Source organism: Pieris brassicae, chromosome 2 (assembly GCF_905147105.1).
Source record: "Pieris brassicae chromosome 2, ilPieBrab1.1, whole genome shotgun sequence".
Classification (NCBI taxonomy): domain Eukaryota; kingdom Metazoa; phylum Arthropoda; class Insecta; order Lepidoptera; family Pieridae; genus Pieris; species Pieris brassicae.
Window position 1 is genome coordinate 11,537,017 of NC_059666.1, and position 26,298 is coordinate 11,563,314.

At 32.4% G+C, this 26,298-nt stretch overlaps 1 protein-coding gene across 5 annotated transcripts in view; it reads left to right on the forward strand.

The window, feature by feature from the left end:
- The window catches only part of LOC123720001 (hemicentin-1), a 180,525-nt gene that overhangs the window by 95,066 nt on the left and 59,161 nt on the right, over window positions 1–26,298 (forward strand). For all 5 annotated transcript variants that reach the window (XM_045676388.1, XM_045676389.1, XM_045676385.1 and 2 more), the window contains exon 4: window positions 17,235–17,389. In XM_045676388.1, coding sequence (XP_045532344.1) covers window positions 17,235–17,389 — 155 coding nt within the window. The remainder of the gene's footprint in view (window positions 1–17,234; window positions 17,390–26,298) is intronic.

The window sequence follows — 26,298 nt, forward strand, 5'->3', positions numbered from 1 at the left end:
AAAGTTTGGTTCTTGTGCGGTGTACCTCTAACGCTGGCAACATTTCCTCGCTGTATTACTAAACTCATACGTTGAGCGAGGAAAACACCAGCACTGGGGTCACGGGTACTCTCTGCCAGGAGCCAAATTAAATCTTTAATTAGAGTCTGGGCCTTGAACCTCTTGTCCCAAGAATCTCCAAAGGAACCAAAATCAAAGTTGGAGTCTATATTACATATAAGAAATACTCTTAAAAATAGTTTCAACTTTAATATATGTATTTTGTCACGTACATATTATTGGAAATTACTAAGGCTTTGCCTTCTATTTTCAGTATATCACAAAAATACATTCCATAACCCGTCACGCACGGACCATCTACTCAATTTTTAACAATCAGAAACCATTAGTGGTTATATTTTCGGCTACGACTCCTAAAAATATTTTACAAAGGTTCCCTAAGGATCTACAGAATTCCCCTTAAATTGATATAAATTTACAAAATCCGGGGGATTCAATAAATTGAATAACATTAAATACTTTATATTATACATACGTATATTAATTTTATTCAAATAATATTCTGTTGAAGGTTAAAGTTTGAAATGTAGTTTTATCAGAGTAAGAACAAGAGTGAGTAAATAATAGAATAAAACTCTAGACAAGACGTATTACATTAAAGTTTCTCGTATTTTGTAAACAAATTATTTCGTAGGAAATTCTTATACAGTTTAATTATAATCTTGTTGAATTTAAAGTATGCACTTCAAGTGAAGTTAGTATCGCGCTGAAACCTTTTCAAGCAAACTGTATTTACATTTAAAACATTTTCTTCATAAAACTTACTTCTATTCATAAAACTTAGAATGAGCTGTTGAGGCCGCATTCCTGTCGAGCGAGGCTCTGAAAGTGACATTTTGGGGCCTCAACAATATTAAGACTTTTTAAGTTGCCATAAATTTATTGAATAGTCGTTTATTTAAGAGTCTAAGTCAAATTAAATATTATTATTGCCTAGAAAATTACTTTAAGAATTTATATGAAAAGTTAAAATAACTTTGACCAACACTTTGCATTTCCATTTGCATTTCTTGTAAAATGAACCCAAAACATTGAGTCTAAAATCCGTCCCTGCAAATATAAAATCGCTTACAAGTGGTACAATAAACTTGGCTCAAAGAAAAACTTTGTGAATGCATCGCCGTCTCTTCGCTTGCGTCTCGCTTCTATAAATACCAAGTATTATCTTGACACTGTTTTAATGAGATCTTTAAGATTTTAAAATAAAGAAAATGAAAATAGCAAACAATTTTTTTCAATCAAGTAGAAGCACTGACATGTTTAACGCTCAACATGTAATATGTAAAAGGTAACACTTGTTTAACGAGTTAGGTACAAATTTATAAAATAATTGTATAAAACAGCAACACATACTAAATACTATGAAATATAGAAAATATTTACTACTCAAACTCAAAATAACTTTATTCGTAAACAAGTATACTTATGAACGTCAGAAAAGAAGTTAAATTAATTGTAAATTTACATTACTACTAGTTCGCAAGTCTAGGATAGACATAGTACCTGTGACCCCAGAGCTGGTGCTTTCCTCGCTCAATCAATAAGTATCACAATGCAGCAAGGAAATGCTGCCAGCGTTAAAGGTACACTGCCACAGGGACCAAACTTTTTAAATTTGTTTTATTTTCTATTTATCCATCCAATTATAATTATTGCTATTTAAGTTAAGAATATTTTAAATACTGTATATTATTCCTTTTTACTAAGTACTAAGTTCTGCGATTGCCTTAATAATTTGGAATATCATTACCAACAGTCTCTCAAGCCCATTCAATATAATATGCGAAGGAATTATGAAAATTCTATGCAATTTTTCCACTAAAATATAACCATAAAACCCTTATTCATTCCGTAGCATCACTCCTACATTGACGGCACAATAGGTTTTTTTCACTTTAACTATTCAACTCGATACGATGCATCAATGTAGTTAATTGGAGATAGCATCGATTACAGCCTGAGCTATTGTTCGATCGCCTAATTCAGCCATTCATTTATAGATAGACTAAGAGATACCGTCGCTGTACAAATGTCTGTCAATTTGTCTTTGCAACAAACACCAATAGGTTATGAATTCTTTATCGGGGACATAACAACGGCACCTAATGAAATATTATCAACAAATAAATGAATGAAGAGTATTTTTTTAACAGTGAGATTAATAATAAAACTATTAGTAAACCTTAGTTTAGTTAATTATTTTTTTATAAAGCGAATAAAAAACAATCTTATTATCTCTCAGCCTATCTATTGTTCGATTCAATTCTTTTCTTTTCGCTAGTTTCGTATCGCAATGTCTCGATGCACGTTTTTGGAATTAGCCGATAGATCGATTTATGCTCGCTCCTATTTGAAATCGAGATACTGCTTAATGTATAGTACGGATTAAGAGTAGACGTGACTATAATGAAAAATCGCATCTGATAGTAATGTGTTTAAGCTGATACAATTGTGTTAAAACCGTACATTTCTTACTTTCATGAACATTGGAAAAATATAGTAAATGTAGCTTTTATAGAAATGTAGAATTCGTATGGGCAACCGTGACCTGTACACTTTGAAAAAATATATATCGAAACTCTCATGAGCTTTTGTGTTTACTGGGAACATACAGTCAGATAGACGCGGTGAAGCACTTACTTATCTAATCTAAAAGTTAGACATATACCGCCGGTGACATTTTTGTTGTTATGCACTAAACATCTTTTTTTTCGAGTTCATATATATATTGCCTATGCACTTACATCGGTTCAGTAGATTCAGAAAAAGAACCTCTTACAACCTCCAAACCCTTAGTCTTTATAAAAATAAGTATAGATTAAAACTAGGATACCATAATCGATAACTTGCTATAGAATTTTAACTCAACCCGTGTAACATAAAGAAGCTTGGTCCTTGTCGCCAATTATGTCTTTTATTATCAAACCCATTAAAACTATGACATAACCTTAATTTCCGAGAGACATTATTAATAACACATTGTCTCATGGCGACAGCCGGTCTATATATTCTTATTTAACGACGTGTACAGTCCATTAACGAACAAAAATCAGGACAGTCAGGTGTGTACCGCGATAGTTAATGGAGAATCAATAGAGCTCATGTTACCGCGTCACACTGACACCCGGTTACGTCATACATACAAAACTTTGGCCGGCTTTACCTGAATATGTGAAACTACAAATTGTAATACTATTGCACGTTGCGAGAAACTATTTTAACATATATTTCACGAGGGATCTTTGTTACGCAATCAAAATACTGCGTTTCGCACTGTGCACTAGAGCTGTGTTTCAATCGATTTTTTTATTGTCAAAGTTAAAATATAAATATTTATTTGTCGTTGTAGCATGTAAAATAAATTATTTTTGCATTAATTCAGCGAACATGGTGGGAAATCACTGTAGTAGCATTACGGGTTACTAATCTTAACACACAGTAGATTTGTAAATTTTGTTATATTTTATTTTTAACTATAAGTTAGATATTTTATTATGACAGTGTTTATTTCGTGTGACCATCATTAGTGGAATAATTATATGCTTTATCTTACATTTATATCGAGTCTTTTTCCAATGCATATAACTAATCTATATCCAAGATTGAATTTCGATTTGTACTATTTGTTATGAAGAAGAACTGATGTCTAAACGCTATATTTACATTCTACGCCCCGTAGCAATTGAATGGTATCCCTAATACGAATGCCTATGCTTAAAAAGCACTCGATAAAAATATTGATATATATTAAATTATAATATTGTTGTAGTACAACCACTTGCATTATTTAAATTGCAAAAATTCAAAAGTTTATTTGAATATAATTAATGACATTTTCATTAAGACCAACCATCAACATAACCTATAATATTTCCTCGAAATAGCAATTTTCTTCTGATTGTTTCAATTTAATTGCCAAGTAATTACTCTACTCGAAACCATAGCTGTTATGATATGGGCCGCACAACTATGTTTAACCTGATAGCTATATCATGCTCTTAAGGCTGACTCGTCCACGGCGGACAATCTCTATAAAGACTGGCGTTTCGCTGGCGACTTGTAGTTTGCGAGCCTAGAGAGTCTATATCATAACTCTCTTAGTACGATAGAACAGATGTCTGTCACCTGATGATATCGCATCATGAATTTCCATCTTATCAGATAAAGATTAGCATTACCCTTCCAATATTTCAAGCTAAATGCTTTCTATAAAAATAAATCCTCCCTAAGCAGGTGAACCGCGGCCGCTCAACGAATATGTTAAATACTAGAGGCAGTTAATTCTATGCGATTTATATCACAGTTACGTCCACTATTTAGAGTTTTATAGTGAGTGTTTAGTGGGTTTTTGAGAACTATCGTGAGGCAAGGTATTAGCATCTATCTAACCTTTGTTCTCAAACTAATAGAATTTCTCCAAATCCTTACGGCTGATAATATTGTGTGCATTTCATCCTGGTAAGAAGATATTGTAACGAGGTATGTACTCAGGACTTATTATTCTAGTATAAGATTGTGTATCGACGGCAACCGAACCGTTCTTTGTGGTACAATAGGTTATATGTATATTTAGTATTACACAATTTCAACACACAAGTCATTTGTTCTAGTTTGTATTGTTGTGTCAAATATTTTTATATGTCGCTTAAATATTTTTTTGGTCACAGTACTTAATTTTGAAAAATAACCTGTGTCCAACAGGTTATTTTTCAAAATTATTTGTATACAAAGTGTTAGAAAGTACTCACATGTAAGACCTTAATTAGTTTATATAAGGATGAAAATTCAATCTGAACACTTTCACGACATTGTTCCAAGGAATTTTCTTTTGCGTTACACGCATAGTTTCATAAAAACTTGTCGACGACTCGAGATTAAGTCTACGTGTCCCGCCAAGGGGCGTAATTGGCAAAGTTGCCTCAGACTTCCTTCGTGTATGTTACGTAGCTAATAGAGTGCAAAAAACTAGTCTTGCTTTCTTTTCGTCACGAAAGCTTAAAATAATTAACACTCTACAGAACACTATCTAAAATTGCTTTATCATAAACATACAAAAATAACAATATAGAAAACTTAAATGATAGTTAATTTGAAAATGTACCGAAATAGAATCGTTTGAATAAAACTTGCGAATCCATTCCATACAGATTTTGTCTTCCTTTATTTAACTGCCGCTGCTGACTCTTACACCGTTATTGCAAAATATGATTAAGTTGAACTATTGCTTTAAGCATACAAAAGTATCAAAATTATACAGTATCATCTAAGCTGTTGATTTTCGTTCTAATTTTACAATTATTTATGAAACTTGTAAATTTGCAAGCAGTCAATTCGGTCACATCACACCTGTGAAGTACTTTGTCAGATGTAAATATTTTAGAATTGAAGATATATAATATATTTATTTATATATATCTTTATTTTACTAGACAAAAATTAGGACATGCATCTCGCTAGTATATACATAATATTAAGTTTCTCATGTAAATAAAATACAATTTTTCTAATGACAAAATAAAGTTCTTTAAACATTATTTTTTTCATACAAAGGGCAAAATGTGGAAGACACTTAGAATATATAACAAATATTGTATTTAAATTAATTAAGTATGAATTGCTTTTCTACCAATAAGGTACTTTTAAAGTTAGAATTCGGTGTAAAAGGCAGTCCATTGAGACAGTATGACTCGGTGCCATTATGAACTTTTTGATTTTTTCCACTTGGCGTGCTACAGAAGCCTTTTCATGTTATATTTTTTTACAGAATCAACTTAAGTCTGAGGACTTTTCCACAGTTCTTACATTAAGTAAATATTGATTGCTTTCAGAAATCTTTGTTTCTTTAATTATTCGAATGCAATCATTTTCATAATTTTTAATAATTGATATCTTAAGAAATTCGTTTCTTTTTTGTATAAAAACGAATCGTGGACGTTGAATTGTTATTCCCTTCGCAACCCATATCCAAATTAGGCAAAGATATCAGGGATCGAAATAAATCTTCTCCTTAAGGACAAATCGAAAACCCTCATCTTAAAACCTGACAATGGATGACGCGATAACCGCCCTATAATTCATACTGAGCGGTTAGAGTACCTTCACATTTATTACGCAAAATAACGCAAAATGTTACGAAAAGAAATAATTTACATTTAGTCAAATTATTTTGACTTTAAAAATATACATCTCGGGATTTAATTTACCTACAAATTGTATTGTGTAAAAAGCAAATCTTTATTATTGTTTTGATAATACCGTTTAATACGTGAGGCATTTATTAATGTCTTAAATTTAAAGTAAATATATTTAGCCATCTCTTGGGGATTGTGGAACAGCACTTTGTAGGTTTCTTATTTTTTTGTTTTGCCACGTTATTTTGTGTTTCGAATAAACATAAAATGTGTCTAAGGCTATATTGATTTGTAAATAAGCAGTGACAACGTTAAAGTGAGCTTCCATATCCGGTTGAGTAATTTTTTATGAGTATATTCGTAGACTGTGATTTTTACCGCGCCAGTCAGACAGCCATATGTTACAATCTGTATAATTTTCGGATTTAGAAATCTGTAAGGGTTATATGTATATTTATAATTTTTAAAAGTCTATTAAAGTGATTTTTAGTGGCTTCAGCGTGTGACTCTCATCTCTGGGGTCGTGAGTTCCATCCCCGGCTATGCACCAATGTATTTTCTTTGTCTAACATTCGCTCGAACGGTGAAGAAAATCATCGTGAGAAAACCACACCCACTAAGGCAAGCCGGTATCCTCCAAAAGTCGATGGCGTGCGTCAGGCATAGAAGGCTGATCACCTACTTACCTATTCGATTAACAAATGATCATGAAACAGATACAGATATCTGAGGATCTCAAAAGGTTGTAGCGTCATTTATTGATTTATTTTTATTTTTATTAAAGCCATTAAGCTGTTCTACACGTGGACCTCATTTCTGGTGCAGAGCAGGCTTTATCATTGCTGGATAACAATAGTATTTTTTTTAATTAAATGCTTGTATTGGGGCTTCTTTACGCTTGAAAGATTTTGTGTTGTGTGTATGTTGTCAAAGTTATCGGGTGCCGTGCCATCTGGGGCATTACATCTGTTATAGCAAAATAGCAAAATTATAAGGAAAAAAGTAAATTTAATATCAGCATTCAGTTTTTAAATATTTGATACACGGTTGATTGGGCGAGCAATAAAGTTAAAAGTAAATTTTTTTTCAAATATTATGTGTCCAGTCGTAGCACGTTTTAAACGGAATTTAAAATCGTGGTTTTTACATAAATTGTCGATTGCTCAATAGTTTTCAGTTTCATCGATTAAACTACAATTTAATTTATTATTTCAAAAATGAGCTTTTACGTAAGTTACGACAGAATGGGCTGGTTTGTGAAGAATGTGTGGAGAGTAGAAACTTTGGGACGTTCAAAAAACAAATTTATATATATATATTGTTAGATACTGTATAAATCTAGAAGTTAAAATTATTGCTGGGAGATTTCAAACGATTTATTAATCACGTGTATTCTTCGAAATTATTAAATATTCCTCTGCGTACAAGATACAAATTAATGGGCGGAAATGATTATTTCTGCCTTATATTATTTATACTTCTGCTACCTAGTTTTGTTATTAAGAAATATAACTTTATTTATTATTGCTCCTGATTTCAATCAATGTCATAATGATAGCATAATTTTGGTTGTGTCTTAATTTTTTGTAGTCACATGTAGAGTAACGTAATTAAGCCTTGGATAAACAAAAATGTCTCCCGGGACCACGCGCTGCGACAATCTATTTATATTTACTTTATACACGCACAACTGAAGACTGTGATGTGGTATGAGGTTGTCACAGGCGTATTTTTTGTTATTTTCGTTCTTATGGCACTCAGCATAACTATTTATACCACCACTGCAGCCTCACGTGGTGTAACCGTTAGCGTCCAAGCGTTACTCAAAGCCTGGTTGTTATTCTGCGAGTTTGGTTTGATTCTTAAACAATATTATTTTTCGCGTTATAATTATAACAATCTGATTTCGTCAATATCATAAATTTACATATTACGGGAATGACATAGAAACGTGACTGCCCCATATGTCAATATATTTGAAGAAAAAAAATATATTGCGATTTTAGAAAACATATCATGGTCACCGTGACCACGTACACTGAAAAGTACGCGAAACGTCGGAAAAAAGTTAAAATTTAGAATTATGTAAATAACTATAAGTTTTAAAAATAATAGGTTTAATCCGTTCAAAAAGTGTTTTTCTTAACATATTAATTGTTTACTTATTACTATTCTTGAACTTTTAATTGACACAGACTGACAGTATCGTTTAGTAAATAATTCAATAATATTCAGACACAAATTCCCAATGGAACTAAAGTATTAAAATGAATCCTTTTAATATTCTGAAATATGATTTAAATTATAAATTACATAAAGAGGTTTCGCTCAACAATAAGAATGCCATGTCCATATTTCACATTCGCGTAACACCCTTAATACATTACGTGCGCCCCCTATTGTATGACAAGGCACACCAGCCCATAATTTAGACCCTGATTTGACAGCTTTACGTGTACAGGCGACACTAGTTTTAGGGTGTTATAAAGACATGAAGATCATGCCTTGCGGTATTTTTTGAATTTTCTTACACTATAATTACGTCTATTCATGATAAGGATTTCATCACTAACTATTTCCGCATTTAGTATAATACTGGGTTGTGAGTTAGGAATGAAACATTCACAGTTACGTCACCAGACTATACATCTCGTGAAATTTAAATACCGCCTTTAACACGGCTAAGAAATCTACATAAAATAAAATGTATATATTGTAAGCTTTGCAGTGATGACGAGTTGTGTTTGTTTAAAAAACTTCCCGAGTAAACGAACACACGTAATTCTTTATAAGATAATCCCCTAAATCCTTGTTTACTTTGTGGAGCCACGAGGCAAGCGACTCCTATTTATTCGTATATCCTGCTTTTCTACGGATCAGAAAACAAAATGGCGCACATTTACAGAAAGTAACTTTCCGGTGCTGCTATTAGATTTAACAGAATAATTAAATTAAATCTTCCGATAAACCAAAATTATGACGCTGATATGTTTCTAACATCTGTATCTTAATTAAGAAAAATTTAAATTAAAAAATCAAACACACAACTACACGCAATACTCGTCGAGCGAGTTTGCATTTGGTATGAGGGTGTGCAATTATTTAATCAATTATCGTCTAAAATTCGTTATATTAGCGCGTTTAACCAATTCAAAAGGACATTAAAGATACATATCAGAATGAGCCTAGTAGACTAAAATTCGGGAGGCTGATGGCGACGTGTATCTCGTTCGTATATATGTACAAATTAAGTTTTTCATGTAAATAAAATACATTTTTTGTAATGAGAAATAAAGTTCTTTAAACATTGAATTAATTATTTATTTATTATTAACTAAACTAATAACTGAGCGTTTTCTAAGGCAGTTTTTGCCATGCACGCATGTGGACCCAGCTGCCCACTGAAGTATTTCCGAACCAATTCGACTTAGGGTCCTTCAAGAAAAGAGCGTACCAATTCTTGAAAGGCCGGTAACACACTTGAGAGCCTTCTACGAGTGTCCATGGGCGGCGGTATTACTCAAAATTAGGTGAGCTTCCTGCCCGTTTGCCTCCTTTTACATACAAAAATTATACTAGTTGAAATATTAACGATATTGTTATCATAAAAACATACTTCTTTATAGTTCGTAAATATGATCTGATGATGTATTTTTGACCATTTACTGTGTGTAATTTAGAACCAAAATACCGCGTTTTCGTGGCTGATCGTTCGTTAATCTCTCACAGCGCGATAAGCGCTTCAAACACGAAATCCTTAAAAATTACCAACAAAGGCCTCCGTCATAACTCTCCTCTATTCCCTGTGATAAAGGGAGAAATTATTTAAGGCTTTCCTTTAACATTTTATCTTTGTTTTCCGTTGAAATTTAGCGATTACTGACCTGCTATGTCATTAGATTGACAACGTCATCTAACATCTTATTAAATGACAAAATATCACTTGTATTTTACATATTAATTGTATATCAGCTTACTGAAACTTCCAAATCAGCAAAAAAATATGGATCGCTACATTAAAACTATTTGGCAACATTATTCAATGGAATGAGCTAAATCAGGGGTCGATCTTATATATCGTTTCCAAAAGGGACAATTTCCTGTTTGAAATCCCATTCGGGCAATTCGAGCTGTTTAATGATGCAAATCGAATAACATTTTGATGTTTTTGCGAGAGCCTTGTTTCTCCCTTTTTATATTTAACCCATTTTACAGAAAAACGGATGCTATTTATATATGTACATTGGCTTTGTAAATTAAATATCTCTTTGTTTTGAAAAATCACTCTAAAGAAATTTTCACAAAACATTTCTAATAAGTAATAGTATATTGTACGTATAAACTATGGTTAATAAAACTTGATTGTGGGTAAGGAATTACAACTTCCTTCTATTACAGACATAAAGAAATGGATTTTTTTATAATTTCCTATTTTATCCAAACCTAGAATTTCTTTCCAATAATAAAAGGTTTAATGGTTAATGTTTATAGCTACCTATAAAGACTATTTCTGTGTAATGACCGATTGCCAGTTATTTTTTATACTGCCTATATATGTACCATAAAGTTTTAACAGCTATTGTTCTTTATTCGAAGATTCGATTACTATTTTATTTGCGTACTTATTGGTCACGTATTATTTAATGGGGTAAGAATTAAATCCATGATGTCATCGTTCATACACTAGATACGTAGATTGTAGCTATTGTCAGGCTTGCTAAAGCCTATAAGCCGATTCCAGTATAATACGCAAAATAAAGTCCTGTTGTAGCTTAGTTTTGTGTTAAAGTTTTAGCGTTTTTATGGAAGAATCGCAATGAGAATACCAACAAGCGCGTAAATGTAGTTTGCATGTACCTATGCACATTAATTGATGCGTTAAGTTGATTGAATCGCTCTGCTGGGCAGCTATTCCTGTGTTGCCGCTGGTGAAGCACGGTGCGTAGCGCTCTCGGCTACACTCTACAAAAATCTACGCAGTTGTGTAGCTATTCAAACACTTAATGCCTTTCGTTCATGGCCATACAGAAGTTTATAAAAATATTAATTTCATTTCATTTAAATAAAACTTTAGATATTTGGAATACTTTTTACGTTACTTTATTTGACATCGAGAACAGCCTCATCAAGTAGCCACATAACTATTTAATATTATAAATTTATTGAAAACAAAACAAGTCCTAAATATAGATTTGTATCCGTCCCGCCAAGAATTTTAAGCAAATAGAACAGCCTTTCTTAATAAACAATAATTTAAGGAACACAGAAACATTTGTTAATTTTACCCATTGTTTATCTGGTAACCTATTTGTTTACGTTTGAACTTTGTTAACTCCAGGCCTGTTCCTCGCGATAATGTTCTCAATGGCTATTATGTTTCTGTTATACTGCTTTATCTCTAAATACGAAACCACTTTATTGTTCTTTAGTGGTGAACTTTTGACACGGAATGTACACGTGACCCATTTTATTAGCGATTTAGAATTTGAATAGAACATTGTGACAATAAACGCTTTTAAAAAAGTATTCGTGTGTGTATGCTGTCCTACTTGTATTTATCACATTTACTATGTTCTATTTAATAACTAAAATGAATGACACGTATAGAATAGATACTTAATAATGGAGTATAGCGTTAACTTTGGTTAACGTTTAAAAGTTTTTAGCCTGACCCCAAATAAAACCGAAAATGTCATTTCGCTAACAAAAAGCTATAACAAAACACAAAGTCAGTCACATTCACGGCTCGCTGGTCCGCGAAATCGGCCCGAGGTGCTCCTACAATTGTTTCCGCCCTTATTTCATTTCACTTTTACTTATTAAGGACACCTGAAGAAAATTTCTTTTCACGGTCCGTACGATGCGCATTCACGAAATAACTTTTTGACAAATGAAATATTGTTTCAAATTCAGGCTTTGTAAATCGAGCGAATAGACATGCCAATGCATATAATTTTTTGTCTTATATTAAAAATATAAATAATCCATTTTATTATTATGATACTTGTTCCCAGGATACCCAAAGAACCTGGATAGTTTATGGTTCATCTGAAGTAAGAAAACTGTTTCAGGTGGATCGTTCTGCGCCAAATAAGTGCATTGCGTGGAATAAAATCTCATTATTATATATAATATGGCTATTAAAATGTACAGACTACTCATTGTCAATAATCATGCTATGCTAACCGAGAAAAATAATAATAACTTTGTATGGAAGCGTACATTAATATGAACGTATTATATCAATGTCTCTCGAATGAAACAAGGTGCAACATATTATAAATAAAACAAACAAAGCATTGAGGTGCAGCATCCCAGTGAAACAGCATATTTATCTAGAGAATAGGGCGTATAAATTACGTGTAAGGTGCGGTTTAGCGAGACATTCGGTTGGAGACAAATTTGCGGACGGAACTGTCTCTGGCTAAATGTCTTTAGCACGGCATTCGAAACTGCAATTTACTGAATAAGGGATCCTCGACGTTACCCATTGTATATATTGTATTTAATTTTATAGAATAGGAATTTACAGCTAGACTTCCGTTAAATGTTGCAAACAGTTAACAATTTAAAGGGTTTCCCAATCTGATGGGATTTACAAAGAGCGCCCAAAATTGAAAGATTTAGTAAGACGAGAGAATTTATCTCAGCTAAGGTTGACTGTAGTTAACACCACTTAACCCTTAAACTGGCAACTTGAGTGAAGGGAGGCTCGTCGCGAAACAAAGAATGGCGTCTAGTTGGTACTTAAAAATACTTACTGTCTCCACTGAACTAGTTAAACCTTTTCCTATCAAAAATTTTGTTCATAATAGCCATATTTGTTTCAGTAGTAATGCCAACGTTCTAGGAGAACAAATTGTAATTAACATGTCCTTAATCAAATTCATAGTTTTTGAATGTGGATGAATAAAATAATATAAAAATATTATTACCTGCAACATTATTACCTGAATTCAGGCTTAATGAAATATTTTTTGTTACAATATAGGTCAACAGCCTTTCATACAAGCTTTGTATCACTTATTACCTAGGAAGCGCGATGCTTATGGCATATTTCAATTATTTACCAATTGTTTGACTACGTGCTAAAAGCTTGGCCAATAATTTATTAGGTAAAAAGTAAATACGATTGTATAAACATCCCTTTGAAATCGTCGTCCATGAGCATGTCACCATAAAATTCTATATTATAGTGTAAATATAAGTCGATTCCCCCTTTAACCTTATGTTAATTAGCGCGGGATACATTTGCATAATTCATGTAAAGTGTATTAGTTTTTCAGCTCATATTTCACGTGTCAGGCGAAATTTTAGCACCTATTGTCCCACTTAACTGTTTAATGTTGTTGGCCGTATTCACACCGTGGCATTAGGAAAGCGAAATATGTGTTACTTTCATTTCTGTAAGTGTTTTCTTAAAAGCGTATTTGGATAAACAAATTTATTAGAAATAGCTTAGCGATCATGTAACAGAAAATTGTATTGCGAAACAAAAGATCACGATGTTTAGTCACAACACCTTAAATTTCTAGTGACTTAAGCTTTGCTGCACTCACGGTGTGATAGCCAGTCACATTTATATGAAAACTAGTTCTGTGAAACGCGTTTTTATAGCTAGAGCCTGCTTAATGTTGACGCTTTTACTCATATACGCTTTATAGCTGCACATAAAAATTATGCTACGAAATATTACGTCTAGTAATGTTATTGTCATAGTTATGGCGCCAACTTTAATGATAGATAACGCGTCCTTTATTTATTTCTTTTTCTATCGTAGTTTTGACTGTATACTACATCACAAGCTGCTTGAACGTCTGATGCAAATCTTTGTTTAGGAAGACACATTGTAGTTGACACAAATAGAAATTCTATGTAATAATAATTTTATATGTTAAATTATTTTAATTTTACAATGAAATTAACATGATTCGAGACTATTAATTCCACTGAACACGTTATGTTAATAACTTGTTAAGATATAAAGCTGAAAGTACACGGTTGAACTTCCTTACGTGTAAATGACTGAAATATCATACGATTGCTCCTAATGAAGGAAAAAGTTCACAACATACTTCGTGGAAAAACCACCAAGCGACGGCTACACGCTGGTGTAATTGAGAGCTGCTTTAGTGCGGGTAGTTTTTGCCTTTTATTACGTGGTTTCAGTTTTAATAGCTCTACGTGAAACTATTTTAATATTTCACGCCATCGAATGGCATTTTCAGGAAATTTCTTTTGACAACCACACCTTTGGTACCGACGATGCGATGATTGAAGTGTATATAAACACCTTACATGGAATTCGTTAATTTTTTCTCTAATTATTTGAGACGTGGAACATGCAGTGGTGAAAAAAATATGGAAATAATTAATAAATGCCAAATATAATAAAAGAATATATTTATTTTATTTTTATTACTTATTCTAAATAAACTCACTGTGTAACTATATGTTTTTATTGATGAGTTATTGTTGACACAAAACGGTATTTTGCTTTCAATTTCGTGACATTTTAGACTAAGTACATATATTCAAATATAAATTTTGCGCTTATAGATAACTATTGTTACGATACGAAACTTAGGTTCTTATCTGTTGTGAAGTCTCAAAAGAAAGCTTATCTTTCTCAATAAAAGATAATGGAAGCAGTTCGAATTATTATTTCGCAGCGAACTAAAAGCCGTCATAAAACGCCTGTCTTTATAGACCATAAAAGTTTTAAATTTTCCATCGGTTTAAAGCGCTATTGTTTTTGTTTGTGTTTATAAACTTAGCGCTTGAAGCATCGGAAAGTGTGATAATTTTTAGAACACGATAAAATTGCCGGCTTTTATGACAGCAGTAACATTAATAAGGAAAAATAGCAAGTTGTTAAATTGTTTAATGGACGTCAGAGGGTATTGTTTTGATGTTTTTCGCTTAGCAATGATATTGAGCACTTTATGCTGCTCGCTTCATTTAATTTGTTCAGGTTACGACTTAATTTCAAAAGCTGCCTTTACTTCCATAATAAACTTTATATATTTGCTAAAACTAATTTAGAAGACTGTCTACCATTAAGTGAAAAGGCAGTAAAGAAATGTGTTCTTTCTGCTTCGCTTCGTGCAGAACCTTCACATGAGAAAAGCCTACTTAAACTAGGTAATTTAACACGAGCTACTTAAACAAAGGACGTAAGAGAATTCTCCAGTTTCTTTAAGTAGTTAAACTATGATGAATCATGTACAGTAGACAATTAAATAACTCGAGCGTAAAATGTTCAATTTAACTCCAAATGTAAGGAAACTCAATTAGTACGAGTCAGGAACAGACTATCAATCTCACGGAGCAGTTAATAAAATGGGCAGTGGGGAAAGATTCCGTACGTTCTTTAAATCAATGCAATGTTTATTAGTGGCACGAGTTGACCATTTAGGCAGGTTAAAGCTTCATGCATTGTTTTCAAACGTCAGAAACTATTGATTATTTCATTCCCATTTAAAATAACTTCAGCGTATATAGTACTTCATCATAATGAAGAGAACATCAATTTACTCGTTCAGCGCACGAAATGATAATATTTATTATTAAACACGACCTTATTACGATTATTTCTATGGATCTGCAGGGTTATTTAAAATTAAGTGCTCACTGTCACCCATGGTCACCTCCAAGTTCCTATTTAACATCCTCATTTTCAATTATCAAGTACATTATTTACTGATGTAAAAGTACACTGTGGAGTCAATGAATGTTTTCGCTAGTTCATCCCGAGGATAGTTTTGATTATATATTGAAATTATAATTAGTACTGCCGAAGTATGTTTTCAAAGAACAAAGAGAAAGGATTGACGTTTCCTTACGTAATTCCTACGATTGATATATTGTATTTGAACATTTGATATATTTTGCTGATACAATACAAATGATAATCAAATTGACATGGACTATAACTGAAATGTATTGTTTGTAACTGATTGTACATTGATATAATGTTATTATAAGACAAATAGAGTTAACGGTTACTTGAGTTGTTTAAATAGAGATGTATTTAAAAGTTTACTATAGATTCAATTGGAAACAAAATGTCTTGCGCTACCTTAAGCTGTTTAGCGAGTTTCACAATTTTTTAGATTTGTGGTGTGCATTAAATAAAGTCATATATCCGAAGCCTATCCTTCCAAAATGAGAAATATATAAGCTTATAATATCTGATTAATATATTAATTATAATATCTGCTACGCACTCGGTATTTGAACAAAACAAATTCTTAAATGTAAATCAGCGCCACCTTTCGAATCGTTTCAGAACTATCATCGATTCAATGCAAATTACCAGAACGTGGCTCTTCAATCATGCCAATTCCATAATCACGCAAAGTGTCTATTTTCTATTTTATGTGTTATTTTGGTTTAGAAAAGAAATTAATCCTGATTTCCGAATTCTTACAATCAATTTGTAGTTTTAATAAAAGCGGCCGTTTTGTAAAATTGCGTAGACGGTAATTAAGTGAAATAAATTTACGTATTTTTTCTTAATACCTCTTGATAAAAAACACCTATTGATAGAGAATAACCGTCAAAAGTCCATATTATTGTATTTGTCGTAAAACTTAATACACGCCACTACGTTTAGATGATGTATCGGAAACATAGGGAAGTTGCTAAGTATAGCCGTTAAAAAGGATTATAAACATTATCATGAAATTGTTATTCTGGACGTGTTCCTATAAAAATAGAACATGTAGAAAAAATTAACAAACACAATATAGGCTTCATATTATTTTTTTTCGATTCACTATTCGCCGTGCACCGTATGACCGACAGTTTGAAGTAGTTGTCAGTTAAAGGGGATCGTAAGAATTAAGAAAACTCAATTAGACGAGAGTCAAGCGCAGGCGATCCATCAGAGCGCGCTGAACGACCCACTTCGAGAGAACTTTATTATACTTGTATTAATGTTCCAATGACTTATTGAAATGATTTTTAACATTAGTTAGGTACAATATTATAGGTACAAAATTATAAATGTGAATCTTCTAAACGGTCACCTCTTTGCAGGATGTCAATTTCCCATGAGCCAAACGCTACTTTCGCCGAGCTGGTAATTACCAACGTGAAGGCTGACGATGAAGGAGTGTACCGCTGCGAGATCACCTATCTGCAGGTCGGCGAGGACTGTAACACCGTGCAAGTCACCGATTTTCATACTTACAGTAAGTCTCGATAATTTCTTCTTAACAATACACAAAAAGTTACTACATAAACTTATATAGGTAAATAAACTTCGTTCTTAATTGTCAAGGCTCGAGTCAATACATATTAATTCTTGTGAGTATCTAAGTCACCTTGTATTTTTAATTATTTATATCGATTTAATTAAAAAGGTTTGCTTACCTTTCAGGATCTTTATAACCTGTCTGATTGGAATTTAATTTCTAAAAATACGTGTTAATCTATTATTAGAAAAACAATAAAATGCGGAACATGTACCTACCTACAGTCGTTAAAGTTATTTGCTTTCAATTTATATTATTTCTATAATTAATTAAATTTATACTGTTGATATTGTACTAAATGCTGGCTGTAATAATTATTTCAGATATATTATGTCGGCATCAATATTATATTGCGACGCGAAGGAGAAGGAACTTATAATATAAACAAGTTAATTCGCAACGCATATCTAAAACGATAATAACCGATCGTATTGAAACAAATCCAATTTCAGTGATGTGCTTAGTCTATTAATATCGATAAAAAATCAGATATCATGTTCAGTTTTTAAATTTTACCTATGCTTTTGAGATGAAAGCTTTTTTCGAGTGTCGAGTAATGAAATGCAATATAACAAAATTCACGTTATGTAATTATTTTAGTCTAATAATTACATAACATTATTCTTTTAAAAAATTATTAAAAAAAATCAGTATCACCACTGTACGTCATGATATTTCATACAATAGTGAAAAGATCGATATGTAGCGCTAAGTGTAACATCACTAATGTAACAGTTTCATTGCAAGTAGGATATTACTTTCATCCAGCCCCGAGCGGTTCGATTCTATCGAGGTACTCGAGTTTCTCTCTCACACACTCCTCCTTTTCTAATGGTGTGAATTACTTCTGGTTTCATATACATTACTACTTTCTTAATATAATTAAAACTTTATATTAATATTTTATTCTAATTTGATGACTGTTCAATGCAATTGTAAAATTCCTTCGGACTAATTAATTTATCAGTTAGCTCAGTTTGTATTTAAGCTTTTGTTGTCAATTGATAAACAATTGTAAAAAAAACAAATTTCGTAATCTGTTTTCAGAGCACTCTATACACATAAAAATAATTGTCAGTTGCAACGTGCGACGCATCCCTGAACTTTGTCTATGTGCGATGTAACACTCGCTCGTACGGTGAAGGCACAAAACGTAGATCACCTACTTGCCTTTTAGAAATGATTACGGAACAGATACAGAAATCTGAGGCCGAGACCTATAAGTTATATATATATATATATATATATTTATAACCAATGGCGCTACAACGTTATAAGTAATAATAAAACAACTCTGTCACGAATAGTTATTGTATTAGATCCCCCGTCGGTGTATTTTTATTTCGAAATTGGGATATTTAGTATCAGAAATAGCCAGTCTACGGCGTACTGAAAACTGATATCACATTCTCCCTTTATAGATAATGCTTCTAGTGATTCATTCCGGACCGGACCCTATTTGGCCCCTTGTCGCACATACTCAATATCTACCACATACACTGTAGTAGTGTGTAGAGTTTTCATTGTCTCCCACGTGTTTAATTAATATTTGTTTAAAACAAGGTTTGATAAAGAATTAACGTTCTTGCCATATTAAGGCGCCTTTTTGAATGGTCTTATATCTGTACGAGGGCTTACAAAGGTACTTTACTTACTTACACCGTTCTATACGGAACAAGAATCTAATATCCTCTATATTAAAAAAAAATATCATGCTAATCTAATAAAAAAGGTTATTTATTTTACGCAATTTGTACAACACATTTTAAGGTTATGGAGCCGCAAAAGTTAATAGAACAGTTTAAATTACCAGCAATTACTCGTAAGATTTATACAAGTAACTATTGAGTGTAACCCGCAAATGGCGATTCGGTATTTCCGACCCCAATTTGTTACTAAACACTGATTAATTGGGACGAAGTTTGTTGACTATTTCATTATTCAAAGCCGTGTTTAACACAGTCAAAATTTTGTAGCTCTTTTTTTACTAAAAACTAATTATATAATAAGTTAAATATAGATATATTACAGAGAAAGTAAGAGAGAAGTCCATTCAAGATTTGTAAATATGAATCAAATAATGATTATTAAAAGATACTATTTGTTCAAGGCGATCGCATATCTTTAAAAACACTAGATGTTATCCCAATGCCATTTCGAGTCTTCCTAATCGAGATAGCCTCAGTAATATTTTTTACAGATTTTATAACTTCTGGCTATTGGGTTTATATCGGTGTTACAAAACATCGTCAGGGTTTCCTGTTGGTTTCAACATGGATACCTTAGATCCTAAAGGTCGACGGCGTGTGTGCACAGAAACCTGATCACTACTATACTATCAGAAAATCTGAGATCCCGACCTAAAAGGTTAAATACAATAAATCAGCAAAGTAAAAAAAAATTAAAGGCATCGTGCATGTTTGTCTCATAGCGTCGGAGAATATTTTAAGTTCAAACCATAAGTTTTGACATTAATTATAAATAACTTAACTGTTCTTATTATTATGATATCTTGCCTATTTTTATATGGCTAATTGTGAGTTTTTTTTATAATCAATCAATCTTTCTTTGCAAATACACAATTTATAATAAATCGTAAGATTACTAAAAATTCACGCGAAGTCGATCACTTGTTGTAGTATTCTTATACATAGATACTCTATACGTGTGAAGTATGATATAAAAACCCACAATTAATTCCAATTCAATCGGTTATTTACAATATTATCTATACACATTCCACCGAAAATTATCTAATAGGAAGTATGAAGTTATATTGTACAAAAAATACAGATTTATTATAGCGATACTTCAATTAAGTAAGTTTAATAATTTGGAGAACTCCCTAATGTATTCTATTTATGATGGGCTCGCTGCAGATCGCTTAAAACACATTTAAATAAGCCTCAGAGCAAATTGAGTGCCCCTTTTGGTATTTGATTGAACTCAGATTGAGCGTTTTATACAATCTACATGTAAATGTAAAATGTTGTCAAGACGTAAAGTTTCTTATACACGAACGCAAAAATATTAATTTTATTTAACACCTGAAATGGAAACTTGGTTTGAATTACAAGATTAATAAAGAAAGGGAAATCATTAGTTAATACAAATAATTAGAAATTGTATATTTCCTGACATAAATATAACGGCAAATTTATTTAGCAGCTTATGACGGCGTTGCAATATTCCGCGAGAGGCCGTGGTCGTGATTAGCAGAGGGTGGAAGAGACCTGAGGGGACGCTTTCAATCTTTTAAACTCTCCGGCACTTTTAGTGTTAATTAATTATAAGCGTCAAGAAATTTACATTTCCTAAGTTTTAAAGTGAATTTTAAGTGAGTTTGAAATTTCTATCAGTCCTCGATCGATTTAATTTAAATATTTATTGAGTTCGATTTATGTTAATATAAAATTGAAATAAGTTATATCTCAAAGGATATAAGTATTTGTTTACGAACACCTTTTTGCAGTAATTTTCACTTACCAATCATAACACTTGATTTCCCGTCGGTTCATTCAATCAATGTACGAGCCGAAACAATGTTTAGTTCCACTCTCACAACCCAATGTTTCATTTGTAAGACTTCCGCTTTAAATTAGGCTCCCAGAGGTGGTCTACTCGAGAAGACTCCGTTTGAGAGCTTTACGTGTCCGTGCACTGTGGCTTTCATCGGCTCGTTTGATATAAACTTCTACTGTCCTATTTAGACTGTATTTCTTCATATTAATATCACTCTTAGGTAACTTTTCTGTACTTGAAACAGAAAAGCGCAGTGAAATATGAAATTTATTTTAAAATATAACTTTATAAAAATTACAAATCTTTTATATGAAACGAAGGAAAAATATTTCACACTTTAAGATATGATTTAGCAAGAAATTCAGTGTTAGCACACTGTTTGCCGGAAGGAAGGAGCAACGCGAACCAACGGTGCATTTTTCCGAACAATTTATAACGTCCTACATTGCGCGGCGTGTACCGGAAACGGATGCGTACTGCCCGAACAATGGTTATGATGTATGTTTGTGCGCGCGATAACGCCACTGATCTATTGTTGATTGTACTACTGTCTTCGAGTAAGCCATGTCGAGTGCCGTTTTGGTATAAGCTCATCTTTGTGGGTATTTGTACACACTAGTGCATATTTTTAGTCATTATGATTATATATCACAGCAGTGAAACAACATAACTAATTATATATATTTTTTTGAAAAGACTCGCATACCACAACTGCTGAAAAACAAAGTGTTTGAGATAAATTAAAGGCAATTCACAATATGAGTATCAATCCATAGCGATTTGTTCAAAGTAACAAATTAAGAAATTTTCCTTTCAAAATTTCCGAACACATCGAACACTTTGTTATTAGCTGTCAGATTCCACGATCCACTAGAATGAGCTAATTATCACATATCACATATCAAAAGCAAATTGTACGACAATTACAGTCGGTATTTGATTGTTTGACGTGTCGGTCTGTCATTATTACAATGACATATCGCCCGTGAATAATAGCTGGTATTAAATTAAAGTACCTGCTCCAATATACCGCTGTCAAAGGAAATTCAATCAAAGGAACTTCTACCCTATACGGCTATTTGCATCTAAGAAAATGCATAATATAACAAAATCAATTCATTGTGTAGAAATAGCGTTATATATAGGTTTAAATATGCTTACTTACAGATTTTCTAAGATATATGTACGCAATATCAACGTATATAATACTCTTTGACCGTACGTTGAAAGAAATATAAATCCTTTTGTATAGAAAATTGGATTCACGGCAGACGATATCTTGTGAATAAAATATAGCCTCGTGCTTTGCGTATGAGTGTATAGAGTATCATTTCTTTGTTTACTTTAATTAAGGTAAAACTGAAATACTATGATCTTTACGTCTTAGTTATATTTGATAGAAATGATGATTTACTTTAAACATAGAAAATTCATTTGTTATAATGGTTATTACACTTCAACTCTACAGAGTTTCTATTATCAAAGAGGTTTCATGATTATAGGATGTGCGCTATATCTATACTTAATGACATTTAATGCTAAACTATACTTATCTATAACATCAGCCTTGATGCCAATTACATACCCTTTACTGCACGGACTGCTTATTAATTATTAGGGCCTCTGTAATGAGGTTAGGTAAAGTATGGAATTGAGTCAAGACTTGGTGCGAATTATGACACCCGTATCTCAAATAAGATATCAGATTTGACGTTAGGGAGTCATACCATTATCTTATTAAACATCCCATTAAATGTACACACAAATTGGGTGTACGTTTAAAATCGAGTTTTGTCAAGAAATATCAATATAATGTAGGCCTTAATAAACCAGATTGCAATGAAAGCTGTTTTCCAGTAAATGTCAAGTGCATTATAGCTACATAAATATATTATGACTACAATATTATTAGAAAGCCTATTTTCTCTAGATTGTTTTAGATCTAGGCCGCGGCACAATGGCGCATTGTTGAGTGCGGGATGAATCTTTCGAATTATTTTTCACATTTAGCTCTTGGTAATTCCCTTATTCTTGAATTGACTTGTTGGTAATGAGTCGCCCTCATTAAAAAAATACGTTTTTCTTTACTTTTGTTTTCCAATGTTAAAATGAACAGTAGAACTGGCTGTGAGATTTAGCACCTGGTAGGAGTTGTAAGCGAAAGTGCTCATAAGTAATTCCCTTCCTAGAATTGTCTCGCTTCGACGGCATCAATATATATATTTCAATATCGTATTCCTACAGCTAATATAAATAATATATAACAAAAAAAGAATTACACTAAACATACAGCCAAAGATGGAATAGAGTTTCAAGACAAATTACTTTCTTGTGATGTTCTTAGTCGATAGTCGAATTTCTATATAAATAAATATCTTGAAGGGGACTTGTAAATTTGTTAAATTCATTTAAGTTTTATATATTTAAGTCTTAATTCTTACGTACACAATGACATTAACTTCCTTATTAATCCGGACTAATCACTAGTCATTAGCACGTTCAAGGCCTTGGGTTCGATTCCTTCAGGAAGTATAATAAAGTATAGTAAAACTATTAGAAAGTTTTCATGAGAGCCCTAATTTACAAAGTGATCGTATTAAAGAGCCCTGTATAGGAAGTGCACGATAGTCTTAATATAATTATCTATAATTTTATGTATTGTTTGTTAAAAACCACAAAGGTTTTGTGATGTTATATCAACACACATCACTACTCAGTATAGACTAGAAGGACAATCAACTATTTCACGTGACATTACGCAACTTGACCCTCGGAATCTCTGGACATCACTAACTGCGTGGTTCAAGGTACAAGATTTAGCTATCGCATAGTGAAAAAAACTATCAATTCATATTAGTTCAAAGCATAATACATGGAAGTGGTACAAACACACAGTCGCAATACATTAAATCATTATTGTATGTACAAAGCGTTCATTTGATTTTGAATGAAAATTTTCAGTACGAGCAGAAATAATAAATCTTACTTGCGCCATAGAAAATGGAGATTGCGACAATTACGCACAGAATAGGTGATTTTTAGTAATGAACCATTCTGAGAATTCCTTCCGACACCTTTGTTGGATATAATGTCACTGATTATTTCTATTGAGAGGTTCGTCCAAGGGTAATATAAAGTAACGTAAGGCGAGAACACATTTTTATAAGCAAGTAGATTATCGTCGTATTGATACTAAGGCCAGCATTAAATCAACGCTGCCCTTATTTAAATAAATTGCTTTAAAGATAGTTATGTAATCTAACAATAGTTAAGGTGCATATACTTAGTCTGGCCATAAATACTATTACAATAGAAAATTATCAAAAGATTACATTTCAATTTGGAATCTGTCATTATTATATGATTGTTCATTGTGTTTTCTCATTTTGGCGCCAATACATTGTACAATATTTTGCGATATTAAAATGGAGTGGGGTGATAAAGAGAACCGAATCGCTGTGATTGCATTACACAAAGTAGGTATAGAGCCAAATGCAATTTGCGATACTTTTATGAAAAAGGTATCAAAACATCGGCAGAAGTGTATCAAGATACCATGCTTGAGAAGGTAGTGAAGCCCCTTAACAACACCATGTTCAATAACCAAGAATGGTCCTTCCAGTAAAACTCGGCGCCGGGTCATAAAGCTCGGTCTACGCAGTCTTGGTTGGAAACAAACGTTTCGGACTTCATCAGAGCAGATGACTGGCCGTCGTCTAGTCCCGATCTAAATCAACTGGATTATGATGTATGGTCAGTTTTAGAGAGTACGGCTTGCTCTAAACGCCATGAAAATTGGAGTCCCTAAAACAATCCGTACGATTGGCAGGGAAGAATTTTCCCATGGCAAGAGTGCGTGCTTCTTTTGATATCCGGCCTCGACGTTTAAATGCCTGTATTGCAGCCAATGGAGATCACTTCGAATAAGCTTTTATATTTTAAATTGTTTTATATTTATGTATTAAACTAATATACTTTAAAAGTAATAAATGTTATTTGCAATCGATTTTTTTTTTACTTTGTTCCAGTATTTATGGCTAGACTTATTTTAGTTAATATTTAGAAGCGTAAACAAAATGTAAACAATCATCGCACTCTTGAAGTCAATAGGAGCCCTTTAGCTTTTACCACACTTAACATTCTCGTTTCCAATAACATAAGTGTCATTTAGATTGTACCTAAAAAAATTAATTGAATTTAAAAAGTTGTCACCCAGCTTTATACAAAGTGAATTAATTGAACATATCCATCCAAAAAACCGCCACCAAACTTAATCCTCTTAATGATTTAATCATGTTAGTACGGCTTAGGCAAAACATTGAAAATACTTTTCACCTTTGTTTGTTATTTAGTATTTGTATTCAACTAAATTTATAAAATTACGGTGTCGTAAAAAGTATAGCTATTTCTCGGTAATATTCCGTCTAATTCACGAGTCACCCCCGTCGGCTTCAACGACTGGTACTAAACGATTTCCGAATGGTACGAATTTAGATACCATTCGAAACCGATCCTGAATAATGTCGTCTCAGCACTGATCTCGTTTTAAATCCTTTTGAGAAATACTTAATACTCCTTTTATTGCTCTCAATCTGAATACTGAATATATTTTTATATTTCAAGTTCCAGTTCAGACAAAACTCAATCTGTGTTAATTAAACTACATGGAAAACTGTTTTCATAAATAAAATTGTTGAATTTTCAATTAATAATGTGTTGAAAATATATTTTAGTTATAAAGTTGTAAAAACATTAAAATATCTAGAGGATAAGCATTTTGTTCATAACGCCGAGTTGAAATGAAAATTGTGACAATGCAAACAAATAAATATTAAAATAATTGTTTACAAATTCTATTTATTATTTAAACATAAAATGTGGCTAATTTATGTTCTGGACAGAATAGACATGAACAACAGATGATATCATAATTTATGTTATTTTTTATGTAATTGGAGGCAAACGGACAGGAGGCTCACCTGATGTTTAGTAATTCCGCCGCCCATGGACATTCGCAATGCCAGAAGGCTCCGCAAGTGCGTTGCTGTCTTAAGAAACGCTCAGTTGTAGAACTGATACGGATGGTATTTTTTAATCTGCCTTGACGTCCGATGTTGACACACAGCTACAGGATTAGTCCAAACAACTCATCTGGACACTCTTCATGGTAAATGCTGTAGAAGATCCTGAAAGACCCCATTTCGAGAGTTCCAGCTGCTCAGAAAGTGTCTGGTCCTCGACGTCTTTTAAATGTTATAAACCAAATAAATTAATTTTATTTGTGTTTGGTTTAAATTAATAATACAACGCTAGATTACGCTCAT